General features: G+C 37.1%; 1 protein-coding gene across 5 annotated transcripts in view; it reads left to right on the forward strand.

Annotated features, from left to right (window-relative positions):
• IQSEC1 (IQ motif and Sec7 domain ArfGEF 1) overlaps positions 1–14,241 on the forward strand; it is a 319,130-nt gene that overhangs the window by 271,078 nt on the left and 33,811 nt on the right. For all 5 annotated transcript variants that reach the window (XM_070738547.1, XM_070738550.1, XM_070738548.1 and 2 more), the window contains 2 exons: positions 904–1,186; positions 3,934–5,198. In XM_070738547.1, the coding sequence (XP_070594648.1) occupies positions 904–1,186; positions 3,934–5,198 (1,548 nt within the window). The remainder of the gene's footprint in view (positions 1–903; positions 1,187–3,933; positions 5,199–14,241) is intronic.

Below are 14,241 nucleotides of genomic sequence, written 5' to 3' on the forward strand. Positions count from 1 at the left end.
TGTTTCTAAATCTAGTTGATGAAGCATTTTAAAGCCATTGAACAATTTATATTTTGGCAAGAAAGAAGCAACTTGAATATTTATTTTTACTTTATAAAGCTGTAACAGTAAGACTGAAAATAAGAGTGGGATGGAGAATGTAATTAAAATGAGATAATTAATTTGAAACCTGTGCAGTGTTCATGCTTCTGTAATATATAATTTGTTGCATTATTGTATGAGTTGGGGTATTTTGCTTCTCCTGTAACATTTACTGAAACCTGAACACTGATTATAAAATTATACTGATCTTTCATGAAAAGTTCCAAATCTCTGAGATGTTGTTGTGTCAGATGGACCTTTTAGTGTGTTTTATGGGGAAAACTGAATTTCTTCTAGGATTGCAATGGGCACTACTTTGCTCTCTCATATACCTGGATACTGGTTCCCATTGCTCCACCTAGCTGATTCCAGAAATGATTGATTACTTTACTGTTTTTATTGTTAATAATGCGACATACATCACATATTTTTAGTCAGAGATTGCTATTAAAAATTACATTAAAAAGTTTATAGCTGCCAAGGAAATAATAGCAATGTTTGAAATTTCTAAATCTTCATTTTATCTACATTGTATTATATTAAAAACAAAATATTTGAGAAAAAGTGTCAGAAATGTGTAAACATGATCATTTGTAGCTTCCTAAAGTGTGTATCTGAAAGTGAATATTTTAGACATGATTAATAGTTTATAGTTAATTGATAATTTAATTGTGATCACCCAGAATCATTTGCTAAGATGGGCATCTATAGAAATCAAACAGACCAACAAACAAGCCAATATTTATTATACATGGAGCTGCAGCAGTAAAAAGCTATATTATACATCTTAACCATGTTGCATGTTACTCTCCTTTTTTTCAGTGTTGAGGGTGAAGCTCCTGGAAGTGACACTGGTGCATCCCTGGATAGTTCATCTGCTTATCATCAAGGAACTATAACTCACAGTTCAGCTCTAAGTCCAGATCATTATGACCATTCTCCATATGGTCTATATTCTGTCTCCCCTGGACAGCAAAGGCCCCGGAGGCCGAAGCTTCAGCACTCAACATCAATATTAAGAAAGCAAGCAGAAGAAGAAGCTATTAAAAGGTCTCGGTCCCTTTCAGAAAGCTATGAACTCTCATCTGACTTGCAGGATAAGCAGGTATTTGAGCTGTGCTGCTGTATTAATCAATTTTTTTAAAAAAAGAAATGTACTAATAATCAATGTTCTTGAGATTTTTTTTAATGAGCAATCATGTGACACTCCTCCCCACCCCAATGTTGTAACAATCATGGTGGTTTCCATCGTCCAAATTCTAGTAACATTAGAAATAATAGGGAAGCTGTGATGGTCATAAGTTCAAAATGCGGTCATAAGTCATTTTTTTCAGTACTGTTGTAACATCAATAGTAGTGGGTTCCTGCTGGTACAGCTAATTGCATGCAGCTCTGTGGCTCTAGCGCGAGAGCATGGATTCAAGTGCAATTTTCCTTCCTGCATCTGTGCAGGTAGCAAAATCTCACATGGGGACGCACATGCATGCTTGTTTCAGTGAGTTTTTTGCTAGGATGCATGCATGGAAGCAAAAACCTCACCAAAACACATGCACACATGCATTCCCGTGCGAGATTTTGCCATCTGCAAAGGTATAGGAAAATAGCAAAATTGCACTCAAACCCGTGCTCACATGCCAGAGCCACAGAGCTGTGCGCAATTATCCATACAGGCAAGAACCCACTACTGAACATCAAATAACATCAGGGTTTATAATAATTTTGACTTGGAACTCCCCAGTTTACCGCTGGCAGAAGTAGCAGTAAGATACATCTTTATTCCTGATAATTGCACAGGAATGGTATTTTGCCCTCCCTGTGCTGGAAGCATCTGCTCTCCTGGCCAGTTTCTCTGGGGTTTGCTGAAAGATGCCACATCATTGCTGTTCCTCTTCTCCCTTTTCTGAACTTCCTTTCATGACACAACTAAGGACCATGGAACATAAGGAAGTCTCCAGCTGCTTCACCTGTCTGATTGTTCCCCAGCTCCTTGGCAAACACGGCTGCAGAATAGCTTCCGTGAGAGAAATATTGGGTGTAACAAAGAGTTGTTGCAGTGCTAAAAAGAAGAGGAGAAAGAGCCAGGATCTCCTCTTACTTGCTTCCCACTGCTTTCAAAGTCTTCAGCAGTTTTGTTCATCTCAGGTGGAAAACAGAGGGAAAGCAATTATTTGTTTGTTTGTTTGTTTGTTTTTCTTGTATGCCGCCCAACTCCCGAAGGACCCTGGGTAGCTTCCAATAAATAAGAACAATACATAAAAGCAATATAAAAACATTAATAAAACCCAGCCAACATACATGGTCTCACTCACATTTCTAGCACTCTAGGATCCCATTCACTCAATAATCATTGTTACTTAGAGCTTTATATGCTGCAACTGTTAATTTGTAAGACAGTGCTTGCTTTGGGAAAAGAAGGCAGAAGGAAAAACAAAGGTAGTGTAGTATTTTATTTATTTATTTCTCAGATTTTTATGCCGCCCCTCTCCGTAGACTCGGGGCTGCTAACAACAATAAGACAATATAAACAAATCTAATATTTAAATTAATTTAAAAACCCTACTTTAAGAAACCAATCATACATACAGACATACCATGCATAAATTTTATAAGCTAGGGGGAAGGGAAAATCTCAATTCCCCCATGCCTGACGACAGAGGTGGGTTTTAAGGAGCTTACGAAAGGCAAGGAGGGTGGGGGCAACTCTGATATCTGGGGAGAGTTGGTTCCAGAGGGTCGGGGCCGCCATAGAGAAGGCTCTTCCCCTGGGTCCCGCCAAACGACATTGTTTAGTCGATGGGACCCGGAGAAGGCCAACTCTGTCAGACCTAACTGGTGGCTGGGATTCGTGCGGCAGAAGGCGGTCCCGGAGATATTCTGGTCCGATGCCCTGAAGTATCCCTCAACAACTTGTTCCTAACAGTAGGAGAGTGAGCCATCATCTCTGGTCAAGCAGCAGAAACAAATATGAGCTTCTGCTTTGGGCTTTTTCACAGTACTCTGTCATTTAGAGATGCTGAAAAGAAACAGATACTGTCTCCTCAGTTTCTAAACTTTTTCTCACCACTGGTCCAGAAACTAGCTACACAGTTAGCACTGGTAATAGCCTACTATTGCTTGGGAGAAAGTGCAGGTTATTCCAAAAGTCTCTTTATGCTTCAAGGTGACTATTTTACATCTGCAACAGCCGTATGAGGGAGATGCACCATAAGCTGAAATCATAATTGTTTGGAAACCTCAAAACTGCTTTCCAAACTTTCCAAGTAATTATAATTGGAGAATACCAAATGGCAATTGTTTTTGTTAATATGACAGAATGTATTTTTTAGCCTGCTTCCCATTAAAAATAATCAGAAAATAAGCTACAGTTGCAAGAATTATAACTTCAAGAAAGGGTGACATGTACCAAATTGAAAACAAAACATTTTTTATTAGACAACTGCCAATATCTGTTTCTTGGCAGAATTGAAAATTATTTTCAGGCATAGTTGCTTCTTCTTAAGGGGATTATATTCAGGTTTCAGATGATCCGATTCAGTTCAGAAGATTTATGTTGTCATTCATGAAATAATAGTGATCTGGTTACTTGAAAAGCAATGCCATAGGGGTGGCTAAAGGGAGATGTTTAAAAAGGATCTGTATTACATAGCGAAGCTTTTTACTTAATATGTTTGTAGTTAATGGCATATAATGATTCCCTCCCTTTTTGATCCATGAGGCTTTTGTATTATATATGAAAGGGCTTCACTGTTGCAGTTCTCAGATTAAGGAGCTCCTCCTCATGCAGCCCTTATGATTTGAGTTTGAAACATACACTTTACAGATTACATATTATAAAATACATTTTCTTTTTAGGTTGAAATGCTAGAACGAAAATATGGAGGCCGTCTCATAACTAGACATGCTGCTCGTACTATACAGACTGCTTTCCGCCAGTATCAGATGAACAAAAACTTTGAGCGGCTTAGAAGTTCTATGTCTGAAAATCGTATGTCAAGACGCATTGTACTATCCAACATGAGAATGCAGTTTTCATTTGAAGGACCTGAAAAAGTTCACAGTTCCTACTTTGAGGGGAAGCAGGTTTCTGTTACAAATGATGGTTCAAAACTAGGAGCCCTTGTCCAGTCTGGATGTAATGATCTTGCTGAATCAGCTACAATGAAATCTCCAGCAGCTTCCACGGACTTTGCTGATGCCATCACAGAATTGGAGGATGCTTTTTCAAGACAAGTGAAATCTCTTGCAGAATCCATTGATGATGCATTAAACTGTCGTAGTTTGCATTCTGATGAGGTACAGATACCCGACCAAGTCAGAAGTCGTGAAAAAGAAAGAGATAGCTGTGGTCCAACTAAATCAACAAGCCATAATGTTGATCATAGGAAACTTGATGAAATGACTGCTTCCTATAGTGATGTTACGTTATATATTGATGAGGAAGAATTATCCCCACCTCTTCCCCTTTCTCATCCTATCGAAAGACCATCAAGCACAGAGTCTGACTTGAGACTTAGATCAATAAACCCTTCTCAAGAATACTGGTCCATGACACATAAAGACCATAAAATAGACACTGACACGAGTTGTAGGAGTACCCCTTCATTGGAATCCCAAGAGCAGAGAATGAGGATGGATCATCTTCCTTTGCTAACCATAGAACCACCAAGTGACAGTTCTGTCGATTTAAGTGACCGTTCTGAAAGAGGATCACTGACAAGGCAAAATGCATATGATCGGGGAATTAGTAGTCAGCAAGGTAGCCCAAAACACATATCACATGGCCTCCCTAGTAAAGTAATATCCCGAGAAGATCCAGAAACTAGGCATAGACCTAGGCCCATTGACAGCCATTTGGCTATTAATGGTTCAGCAAACAGGCAAAGCAAATCTGAATCCGATTATTCTGATGGAGATAATGATAGCATCAACAGCACTTCCAATTCTAATGACACAATAAACTGCAGTTCAGAATCATCTTCTCGAGACAGCTTAAGGGAACAAACTTTGAGCAAGCAAACATACCACAAAGAAACTCGAAATAGTTGGGATTCCCCTGCCTTCAGTAATGATATCATCAGGAAACGTCACTATAGAATTGGACTGAATCTTTTTAATAAGTGAGTATGGTGCTTTTTCCTTTTTTATGACATGATATTTGCTTGATGCCTTGGGGTTCTTATATATATAGCAAGAAGTAATTTATCTATATTGTCATGACTATACTGCCTTGGTAATCTTGCATCATTTCTCATAATTTCATAGTGTGCATTTTTAGCAGGTGGTCTTTTAAAACTTTTAAATAACCTTATGTTTTCCTTTGTATCAATTTAAGAAGAAATTAAATATTGAAGGCATATTTGAAAAACTCAAATAGATAATGCAAAAATAGAAATTCAATTACAAAGTGTTCTGTCTGGGTGCCCCCAGACTTCAACACCAACTGGAAAAAGCATCCAGACACGCTGGTAAAAGCAAAAGCACTTTATAGTTTGAAAAATAAACACAGAGAAAAACCTGTTCTTCCCAACAGGCAGGCTATGAGGCTTCACAGTAAAGTCCTGACGGCCAGACAATACAGCAGACTTCTTGCTGGCACACACACCACTGTAGAGAATAAGCCCCCACGCCTTTCCCCCCAAGGTTTCAGCCTTCAAGGCCGCAAGCCAGAATCAGAGACGCCAAAGATCACAGCCAGGTCCCAGGACTCCCAAAGATAATACTCCACAATACAGGAAGGGTGGGTCTGCCTTTTCAGCCTTTCTGGGGAGAACCACACCCAAACCCATCTGTTACCTATTTAGGACTGGAAGTACCTGGCTAATTGTCCCCTTCGTTGTGCTGCTCTTCTCTGCCTGTGATCGATGATGGCTTGAGCATTTTCATCTAAGGACTCCAGGCTGCTTGCTGGGGAGAGCTCCACCCCGGGGGATTCTGGCTGTTCTCCCTCTCCCTCGGCCTGATATTCCTCCTCCCCTTCTGCCTGGGCCTCCTCCTCCTCCTCCTGTTCCTCATCCTCCCCCTCTGAGCAGGGAGCCGGCAGAGGTTCAGCCGTTCCCTGAGGAGCCTCAGACGGAATCACAACAACAAAGAGGCCACATTCTCAATGTTGATCTATTTTTTTAATTCTCATCCAGCTGTGATGTTCCGTGTGCCAGTTAAAGAACAGACAAAAATAATCAACAGTTAATGCAATTATTTGGACTGGCCGAAAACTAGGATTAAGACTAGGGATGCCTTCAAAATACAATATGCTTTTATAAATAGCTGTAAAAGTTTTGTGTTATTTTCCTAACTAAGACAGTCATCCTATACAGCTAAAACTTCGGATTAGCATTGTTTAAATTACATTACATTTATGATAAAACTTTATCTCTTCATTTTAATCAATGTTTTCAAAGCAGTTTAATTTAGAATACTAGTAGTTCCACATTCTGATTGGAAGGCAATTAAAATAATAACTAAGACTTTAATACATATATTTCTTTAAAAATCTATAAATTGTGAATAAAATAATAAACACATTTCATAAATTCATTCAGTACTATATCAAACCTCTTTTTAGTGTAACAACATTAGAACATTAGAATAACATTAGAAGAGCAGGTTCATCCACAGCTATATATAATATCGACCACCAGACAAATGATATAAGATGCTATTCTGTTTTTAAAATCCATATTGAAATGGGTGTATTACAGACAATATTATATTTTATAGTCTCCTAGCTAATATTGCTGTTAATATTTTAGCATCTGCATTAAGGAGAGAGGTTGGTCTGTAGCTAGAATATCTTGCATAGTCTGTCTTAATCTTTGGAATTACTCTGATTTAAATCTCATAACACAATGAATGCAGAGAGATTAAATTATTAGAGGTAAACCTTGTTTAGCAACTACAGTCATTAACTGAAGTGATCGCCAAGCAAAACTGACTAAGCATATAATCTTACTTCAGCTTTCCTTATCTTACAAATATCATAAAAATAAGGGTTGATCGTAAAGTTATTTTTTTCATTAATGTCATAATTCTGAATGGTTGCTATACAAGGTAGTTTCTAAACTAGGACTATCTCTATGAGCCAACAGTTCTATATTATTTAATAGGAAAGGCATCTGGTATGGGGGAGTTTTCCCAGTTTCATAGTATGCAAATCCATTGGTTGTGATATTTGTTGTGCTCATTATCGTCAATTAAAATTACTACATGGCTTATTCATAGCAAATCAAATTTTCAGAATATTCAATTTCATTCAAGACTCACAACATGGTTAAATAAATATTGTCTTGAACAATTCTAATGTAAGATTTTCCTCCTCTGTCTTAAACCTAAACCTAAATTATCTTAAAATAATGCTCCTTCAAAGAAGGGTTGACGTTCATAAACTGTTAGAATTGTTTTGCTCAATTGATAGGCAAAAGAAAACATGCTTTTTTGTTAACGACAAGGGAATTTTGAAAAAAACCCAGACTAAGGAATTATTTACTGCTTCATGAGACATTTTAGCTCACTTTTTCCAATTCAGCTTTTTTGTATAGTTGGTTTCCTCATTTTTTCAACTAATGCTGAATAATATATATTCCAGGAATAGGGGAGACAAGTATGAATTGAAAACATGCAGTTTGATGAATCACAGTGGAAAGTTTGGACTTCACATATTTATTTATATACCTTACCATAAAATACTTTTTTAAACAATTTGCATTCTATAGTACCGAGGTCTGGGGTGGGGGAACCAACCACTGCTGTCTTGCATATTTTTGATTCTCATTTCAATTTGACCCATGCTGTACAAAATTAAAGTGGGATAAGCAATTGAGCAGCTTACAATACTCGATGGTTTTAACCATCCTTTCTAGCAATACAATACTGTACTCGATGGTTTTAACCATCAAGTATTGTATTGCTAGAAAGGATGGAAGGAGAGAAACTTCCATCTTCCGGAAAGGAACCGAAGCAGAGAGTGTGGTGCAGAAAGGCGCTCTGGCCTCTTCCAAGGATCGAAGCATCAGCTGGAAGGTAAGTTGAGGGCAGGTCGGAGGAGAATCCGGGAGCAACTCAGGCTGTTTGGTTCCCGGCACGAGCGGTGCGGCGGCGGGCAGGCGGGTCCTCAGCTGTTGGTCGGGGGTCTTCCCAAGTGCGGAAGTGAAAAACACCATCTGCACATGCGCGAGGGCACGCATGCGCAGATGGTGTTTTTACTTCCGCACCACTATATCGCGAAAAATCGAGTATCGCGAGGGGTCTTGGAACGTAACCCTCGCGATACTCGAGGGATCACTGTATTACTGTTTATACATATATTACTGGAAAGATATTCAAGGTCAACTTATAAATAAATAAAATTGTCTTACTTATATCTGCATTACATATTATATAACACAATACAAATACAGTACCTTCTTTTACATTTAAATAATCAAAAATCATAAAAAGGAATAAGGGGTTTTTTTAAGGTCGTGAATTGATTCAAACTATAGACTAATGGAAGAAAGGGCTCTTTTTAAAAGTAAGGGTGCCAAAGTTAGAGTTTATTTTACAACCATGTAAAGAAAGCACCGTATTTTTCGGAGTATAAGATGCTCCAGGCTATAAGTCGCACCTAGCTTTTGGAGAAGAAAACAAGAAAAAAACCTGCCTCTGCCTCTCTGCAGTTTGTGCCCTTGTAGCAAACAGCAAACAGTCTGGTCAGCTTCAACACAGCCTGATTTACCATGAGCAGCTGATTGGTGGTTGAATCTGCCTCCTTGAAGACCATCTATCAGCTGTTCCAGACTGCAGAGATCACCACTGCCCATCAGCGCTGCTGCCTCCACGCACCCCAGTTTCAACCTCTACACGTCCTGTGTTTTTGCCTCCACATGTCCCATTTTCGGCCCATTCCAGGTGGCAGGAAAAATGGGGCACATGGAGGCCAAAAACAATGCATGGAGGGCAAAACGGGGCATGCAAAGGTGGCAATAGGCAGCAGTGGTGATGGGCAGCAATAGCAGTGATGGGCAGTGGTGATCCCTGCAGCCTGGAACAGCTGATAAGTGGTATTCCGGGAGGCAGATCCAACTGCAAATCAGTTGTTTGTGCTAAATCAGGCTGTGCTGAAGATGACCAGCTGTTAGCTGTTTACAGCAAGGAGGCAAATTGCTAGGAGGCAGAGGCTGAAGGGGGTGCATCAGCTGGGTGTGGCTTCAGCAACATTTGCTCTAGAAGACGCACAGAGCAGGGTGCATCTTATATGCCAAAAATATGCTATATAAATGTTCTCAAATATTGAAAAAGTCAATTTTATTGAGAAAGCCCTGGAAATTGAAATTATTATATCTTTCCTAGCCTATCAGGCCCTTGCCTTCTCATATGAAACATTTAAGGCAAATTATTTGCTCAAAACGATATCTGGGTTACAATTCAGCAAAATGTCACCATCTCAGTGCCTTCATTAATGACCAGGATTGTGAAATGCTAACCAGAAAAAAGGAGCTTGATGACTTGCATAGTTATGCAATTGTTAGATTAACACATTTAATATGTTATTGCATTTCTTGCTCTTTGGAATTCAGCATAGCTGGGCTTCCATAGGAAAAATATAGAAAGATGCAATTTAGAAAATTGCTTCAAAAGTAAAGAACAAAAAGCAAGAGGCAAATAGTAATATTGTCCCAATGAGATAAACAGCAAATAAAAAGAAGAGAAATATCATAGATAAATTGAATCTAAAATACTGTATATATACAGTTGATAACCGCAATAGCCCTTAAACATGCATTTAGCCAAGAGCAAAAACTATTAACTATTGCTTTGTGCAATCGGTTGTGTCATCTTATCTGGCTTTGTATATTAAAGTAACTCATGATTACAAATTTAAGACAGATTTTTACCAGTTCCATGTACCTGGGATGTCAATCTTCCGATTTGATTATAGTAAAAAGGGGGGGGGTGATTATTATCTTGTTTTAAATACTTTCAAGGAGGAGTACATGTTAAGATCATCTTCCCCATCTTAGACACTCTCCAAAACTGAATTTGTATTCCAAAATTTTTAGCAAAGGCATTTTGATAAAGCAATTTAGTGAGACTTCAGATAGCGGTTTACAGTACTGGTCATAATGGTTATGTATTGATTCTAATACTAGAACTAGTGTGCCTTCCAGGATCATTACTTGTGATAGAGAAGTTGTAGTCAGGTCCTGCTTGTGGTTGTCTCTATTATAGTAATAACATATACCACAGTATGCTACTGTTATTACCAACTATGTATTATTTTATGCATTGAAAAGTCTAATCAAGTTAGATCCTTGTGCAACTTTTTACATGACTCAAATTTCCCTCCCAAATTATCTGAAACCTGGAAAAAATATTCCATGAGATTTAAGCAATCATGCCTAGAAATCACTTGGTAAGTAAACTAACACAATCTTATACAAGGGTGTCCTAATTTTGGCATTTCTGTTCGTCTTCATGAGAATTGATTGTTTTTGTGAAATAATTCTAGCAATTAAAAATGTATTTTTCTTATTGGCTCTAATTTAATTCTAGGGAGCTCTAAGCACCATTGTGGGTGAAATATTACTTTCTGCACAACATTATTAGTACCATGACTTTGGAATAGTCAAGCTTCAGTTCATAAATCGATTTTTATTTAACATCCCCCATACAAAAAGAAAAATGGGGGAGGGGAGACTGAACTGTTGTTGGACCTAGCTATATATTGCTATAAAATGGTGTCTTCAGGTGATAATAATAATGCATGGACTATATTTTCAATTGACGCAAGTAGAAAAAATGTTTTCTATTGTTTTCTCTAAAAACCTTGCTTATTCCAGCATTCGGACATTTCTGCATTTCAGGGTTTTAAAAAAAACAGCCTTGTTTGGTCAAGTGAAGGAAATTTTAATGCAGTCTATCTTACATACCTGTCATTCTGTTTTAAAAGTTGTACAAATAGTCTTCAGGCTTTTTCTCTTTCTTCTCTGTGATTTCCATATCATTAAACATCTGACACCCCCAGAGGACTGCTGAGAAACTATTATTTTAAATATCTCACAGTGTCATGGAACTATAACACCTGAAGCCCTCTATTAAGTTTAAATTCCCAGCTGCTCGCTGCTGCTTACCACACAGCTCATGGACACTGGAGAGGGTCAACAAATGGCTTTTTGCTGAGGTTCCCTACAATTTTATAAGCTACCCTTATTATTTGCCACTCAGTGCTCAGAAAAATGGGAAGTGCAGAACATATCATTAGTCTCATCAGAAACTTGTGTAGAGGTCAAACAATCACAGTACAAACAGTACTTGGTGAAAAAGACTGACTCTATTTTGGCAAAGGAATGAGATAAAACTGGTATATACTCACTAAGGTGATGGCATCGCCTTGATAGCTGAAAATGGATAAAATCATATGAATGATATCTCTTGCAATCTGCATATCTTCATTTCATAAATCAAGATGTTTTTAATCTCATAAATGTCGATTCAAATTATGTTGCTTTTTAATTTCATTTGAAATTGAACCAGGATACCTTCATCACACAGCATAATATGCAATGTTATTTACATATGTCTGGCAAGAACTACTTGGATAGTTTTTCACATAAACTTTTTTGCTACAATACATTATTTTCAAAGTGTATGGGACTATGAAAAAATATTTGCCTTGGGCTATTTTTTTATCTTTGAGTTTCTTGTGTCTCATTCTCCCTAACAAAAACTTGTACTTAGCAAACTACTGTGGCTGTGGACCTTCTCTCTTTTCTTCTTAATCGGTTTTCTGTTCCTACATGTGTATATGTTCAAATGCATTTGAAATATTGTTTTTGTGAAGACTAACATTGTTCTAATAAATATAATTTTTGATTTTGTCTGTTCCTTTTTATTTTTCTTGGAAAGTTCAGTATTTCCTTCATGTTCCTTAATCTTTGATTCACATGCTACTTTGTAACATTTGTTAAATTTGTGATATTTGCAAAAGAAAAGATAAACTAAATAACATTTGGAAAATAAAACTAAAAATAGTATTTTAAGATACTGATACATTTAGCTATTTGTATATCCCAAATTTTGAAACCTTGTATCTTTATCAATCAGATGATTTACATTTGAAAAAAGATTATAAAATATATTAAAATAATATAACTAATTTGGTTATCAGTTTTGGTTATCAATGATATTGATCATAATAATAATATCTCCACGAAGAGGGGCGGCATACAAGTCCAATAAATAAATAAATAAATCTCACTAATCAGATATTGTAGGAAGGAGACTCATATTAGTTTATAATAGCCAAAATTCAGAAGGAATCTGATGGCAATGTTTCCAACTAATTAATATATTTTATTAAAATCAGCTTTTATAAGCTGCAGCTCACTAGCTGAAATCCTCTTTTGCCCAATTCACAGCTAGTAAGTATTAAATATCTTTCTTCATAAAAGTAGAGAAATTCATGCAAGTCGTTTACGATTAGATGATTTATAGTCATATGAACATGAAGATTAAACATTCTTCCATTTTATTTAAGATATGTAATTATAAGCAAGCGAAAAGAGCACTAAGCTGCTATTTCAATTCCTTTGTTTTAGTTCCTTAGATACATTCACTTCTAATTAGATCCAGAAATTATTTTTTTTGTATTTTTGCATAATGCAATGTCTGAGACATGTTTCTATTTTTTAAAATTACATTGTACACATGTATTGTGTAGTAATAATAATAATAAGCATAATTCATAGCATATAATGGGATACTATTCTTCTGCAGTCTCTTACACAGACTAATAAGCAGACTAATCAAAACCAAAGGCAGTTTTTTCTTTAGGGGTGTGTACAAATCTCTGCCAGAACCTTTTGTTTCCTGTTTTTTGAATGGGATGTTTCCGTACGCAGAACTTGATCTTAAATTGTAGCAAGTGTGAAACAAATAGAACAGATGTGATGCTAAACTTCTAGAACTGAACCATAATCAACTGGCACATAGGTTAGACATAGGTGGGTTCCTCCTGGCTTGCACCGGTTCTATAGAACTGGTAGCAAACTGCTGGTGATGTCACGGATCCGGTTCTGTTGGTGCCAGTCCATAGATGCTTACATCTCTCTCTTATAAATTTTTGATGATTTTTTTCTGCTATTCATGTGCCGAAGCCAAGTTTCTGGCACTGTGCATGTGCCACCATCTTGTTTCGGCTTTTTAAAAAAATTGCATATTTTTCAGTATTGTGCCTGCGCAGCATGACCACATGGTGTACAATGCATGCATAGCCATGCAGCACGGGAGGAAGCGAACTATGCTACCTTAAGTTAGAGGTAAATTAGAGCCTACCTCTGAGGCTAGATTGCAATTATTTAGAGGGTGGAAATCTAATGGTTGAAAAGTCTTATCCTGAAGGTGCTAAAGTGAACATTTTAATAGAAAATAAATACTTGGGCTTAGTATGTGCACAGTTCCTCAATTCTTTGTATTTTCTCCTTGGGACACTATTTTTCCATTCCTCCTGATGATGGGTTTTGGTCATCTTATTCCAAAAATAGTATTACGAAACATTAGTATAGTACTGAATATGACTCTCCCTTTGAATAGTTTTTCCAGTTCACTGTCTCTCCCACAAAGGGTATTTCTAAACCCACAGAAGTATTAAAAGAGAAAATAGGGGTACAACTGAATTTGATTTATAGCTCTGTATAAATGATGATCATATTATTACTAGGATGTATAAACTTTTGTTAAAAATTGAAATAGGAGAAAGCAAGTTAAAGTACATGAAGAAATGGTTGAAATTTACATTGAATTATATAATTCAATGAACTGAGATAATTATTTTAATTTTTGCTGCACATGACAAAAAGCTAGAATATATTGGGACCAAGTATGTATTTTGATGAAGTAGATTTTAAAAAGTTAATATACAATTGAAATCAGGGTCTTCTCCTGTGCGCTGCTAAGGAGAGTCCAAGCCATAGGATAAACTGATTAGTTGCCAAGGGATTGAGTTATTTTTAGATTGAAGCATGGCCTATCTGCTCCACTGGCTCTTGACAGATCAGTTTCAAAACTCAGTCAGCAAAAGGACATGCTTCTTTCTATCTCAGCTACCTTGAGCAAAATGACTGAATTTCTGCTTGGACTCTCACTTTCAGTGATTTCACTACCTTTCTGCTGCCGGAGTGTGCACAG

Source organism: Erythrolamprus reginae, chromosome 2 (genome assembly GCF_031021105.1).
Source record: "Erythrolamprus reginae isolate rEryReg1 chromosome 2, rEryReg1.hap1, whole genome shotgun sequence".
NCBI classification, from domain to species: domain Eukaryota; kingdom Metazoa; phylum Chordata; class Lepidosauria; order Squamata; family Dipsadidae; genus Erythrolamprus; species Erythrolamprus reginae.